Source organism: Silene latifolia, unplaced genomic scaffold, assembly GCF_048544455.1.
Source record: "Silene latifolia isolate original U9 population unplaced genomic scaffold, ASM4854445v1 scaffold_260, whole genome shotgun sequence".
Lineage (NCBI taxonomy): Eukaryota > Viridiplantae > Streptophyta > Magnoliopsida > Caryophyllales > Caryophyllaceae > Silene > Silene latifolia.
In genome coordinates, this window is record NW_027413204.1 from 21,276 (window position 1) to 24,214 (window position 2,939).

At 47.7% G+C, this 2,939-nt stretch overlaps 1 protein-coding gene across 1 annotated transcript; it reads right to left on the bottom strand.

The window, feature by feature from the left end:
* Positions 1–1,589: 1,589 nt before the first annotated feature.
* On the bottom strand, positions 1,590–2,670 carry LOC141639040 (uncharacterized). Its single transcript, XM_074448226.1, has 3 exons — positions 2,356–2,670; positions 2,173–2,293; positions 1,590–2,116 (listed from the first exon to the last, which is right to left on the bottom strand). Exons 1-3 carry the CDS (start codon positions 2,668–2,670, stop codon positions 1,590–1,592), a joined length of 963 nt encoding a protein of 320 aa, XP_074304327.1.
* Positions 2,671–2,939: the final 269 nt, after the last annotated feature.

Genomic DNA, 2,939 nt, shown 5'->3' on the forward strand with positions numbered 1-2,939 from the left:
TTGAGTGCATCGTGAGAGTCCATTAGTCAAAAGATCATGCAAGATCTGAAAGGTTCATTCAAAGTCTTCCATGCTACGCCGTCATGTAAATCTCATCCATGTTTTTGCATTATTCCTTATGCCCATGTTGTCTCGGGTTTTGAATTATTATGCTTAGCTTGTTTTAGGATATTGCAATTGATGGGATATGGTTTCTTGCTTAAGGACAAGCAAGGGTTTAGCTTGGAGGAGTTTTTTTTTTTTGAAAAAGCACCTCGAGGGTACACTAAATTAATAAACGTTCAGCCAAAACAGCAGTGTTCGCGCTCGGAGGTAGAACATCCGACCACACACGTTTACCAACAACTCTAGGAAACAAATGAGCCAAAGCATGAGCAACGCTATTGTTGTCTCGACGCGTATACACCCAAGAAATAGACGTAAAATAACTAGCTAAAGACAAAATATCATTAACAACTAAAAAGAAAACATTTCTTCCATGCTTCTTCCGGTTTAAGGTCTCGATAACTTGTATACAATCGCTCTTGATGACCACCTTGTCAAGATCCTTTCGCTTAGCCTCCTCGAGCCCTTCAAGCACCGCCACCGCTTCAGCTACACCCGGTTCCCACTCCTCCTTCCAGCCTCAAGCCATCCTCCACAACACCCGTTCCTCGTCGTCTCTGCAAACAGCGCCCACACCTACTCCTTCCCCGACCTTGACCCCCGCATCGACGTTTACCTTCACCCATCCTTGCGGAGCCACCACCCACCTATCCCCCCTTACACTCATCGCTATCAGGCCTCCCTGACCAACCTCCCCTCCTCTGCCCAAGCTCCCCCCTTCAATCTCCGCAACCACATCCTGCACCCGTTTAATAATGCTATCCGGGTTCGTCACCAACCCCTCGAAAACTACCTTATTTCGATGCTCCCAGATGGCCCAACAACATACCATGAATCTACCATGTTCCATTACACCCAACTCCCTCCACTTTCCTTCGACCCAATCCCGTACCCTTTCTCCTTCAAGCTCACCCTCACTCCTCCACCCCATCCCTTCCCAAACCCTTTGTGCCACCCAATAATCCCGAATTAAGTGAAGACTCGACTCAAACTGAGAATGACAAAAGGTACAAAAAGGATATTCACCTCCAATGCGAGATGCAAGGTATGGGTCGATAATCTTGCATTTTCTCTGGGGCCTTCTTTTTCGGGATAAGAACAATATTAGTCTTGTTAAAATCCTTTGGAGAGCGTGTTCCTCTTAAAATTTGAAGAACGGTACGAATGACATCGGGGCCAATTATGTTCCAATAAGATTGAAAGAATAGACCATTCATACCGTCTGGTCCCGGAGCCTTTAGAGGATTCATCTGATGGAGCGCATCAAGGATTTCCTCCTCACAATAATCTCGTTCAATATCCAAATTCATTTCCCTCGTCACTCGCCTTTCAAGTCCCTGCAGCGCATCTTCAAAATTGACCGGATTGGACAAAGTAAATAGGCCTTCAAAGTAAGACTTCGCCACCCTAGCAACCTCCTCATTCCCATGCCTCACCACCCCATTTTCATCAATCAGTTTGCCAATCCAATTCTTCCTCTTTCGCTAACTCGCGCAAGTGTGGAAAAATTTGGTATTTCGATCCCCATCCTTTAGCCACAAAGCCCTCGACCGCTGTCTCCAATATATCTCTTCCTGTCGCATCAAGTCAGCCACTTCCGCCACTAGCTTCTTCCATCTATTCACCTCATTAGCCCTCCGGTTACCTCTATTAATGCCCGCAATTTGATGCCGCTTTTTCTCAATCAGCTTCTTTATTTTGTATATATTCGTTTTCTTCCATTCCTGAAGTTCAGTAGCACATTCTCGCAGCACACTAACAAGCTCCTCGTGGCCTTTCTCCACTCCCCTCGTAACATCTTCCTCACACCCTTCTGTCCCCACCCATATTTGTTCAAACTTGAAAGCTCTTCCAGCCCCTGTCGACATCTCCCTATGATTAAGATACAACTTTATTGGCGCATGATCCGACCATTCCCGCTCCAAATAGAACAGTTTAGCGTAAGGAAACACTTCGAGCCACTCATTATAGCACATTGCCCTATCGAGCATGCACTGCCTATTGTCATCACCTGCTTGCCGTTATCAAACGAGAAATTATACCCCACCCAGGATATGTCACGCAAACCACAGTCATCCACCGCTGCTTGGAAGTTATTCATCTGCCATTGAGGACGGCTCCCACCTTTCATCTCTGTTGAAAACAATATCTCATTGAAGTCCCCAATGCACACCCATGGTAACTCGGACTGTCGAGCAAGAACTCGTAATAATTCCCATGACAAATGCCGATCCGTCGCCGAGGGCCAACCATAAACCCAGTAACTCTCCATTCCCCTTCCCTAGTCTTAACATAGAAGTCCATGTAATGAACCGACACCGACACAAAGGAACACTCTATCTCCCTCTTCCACATGAAAGCCAAACCACCCGAACGCCCAACACTGTCAACCTCAATCCCATCATACCCTTCAAATTTCTCCCTCGCTCCCCTCATTTCACGGCCACTAAGCTTAGTTTCACATAAGAACACTAAGGTCAGGGCTTCCCTCCGTATCATAGAACGGAGGGCTCTAACATTGTCGAGGTTGCCCAGGCCCCGATAATTAAGGCTTAAGATATTCATTGGTCCTGGCGGGGTTGAGCACCCTCAACCTCCGCCTCAGGTATTATGACGCCCCCGTCAGACACAACAGAAACTCTTGCTCTCTTCTCGCCCTCCCTGCTCCCTTCCTCGACACGCCTTCTTTTGCCCACCAACTCGGCCTGCAGCTGCTCCGTTCTCTCCCCTCCACACTCTCCTCCTCTAGGTAGCCTCGTCCAGCTCTTCCCAGCCTTAGCCAGACCCCCTTCGCCCTTCTGCCCTCCTTCTGTTTCTCCACTGTACGAGCTATC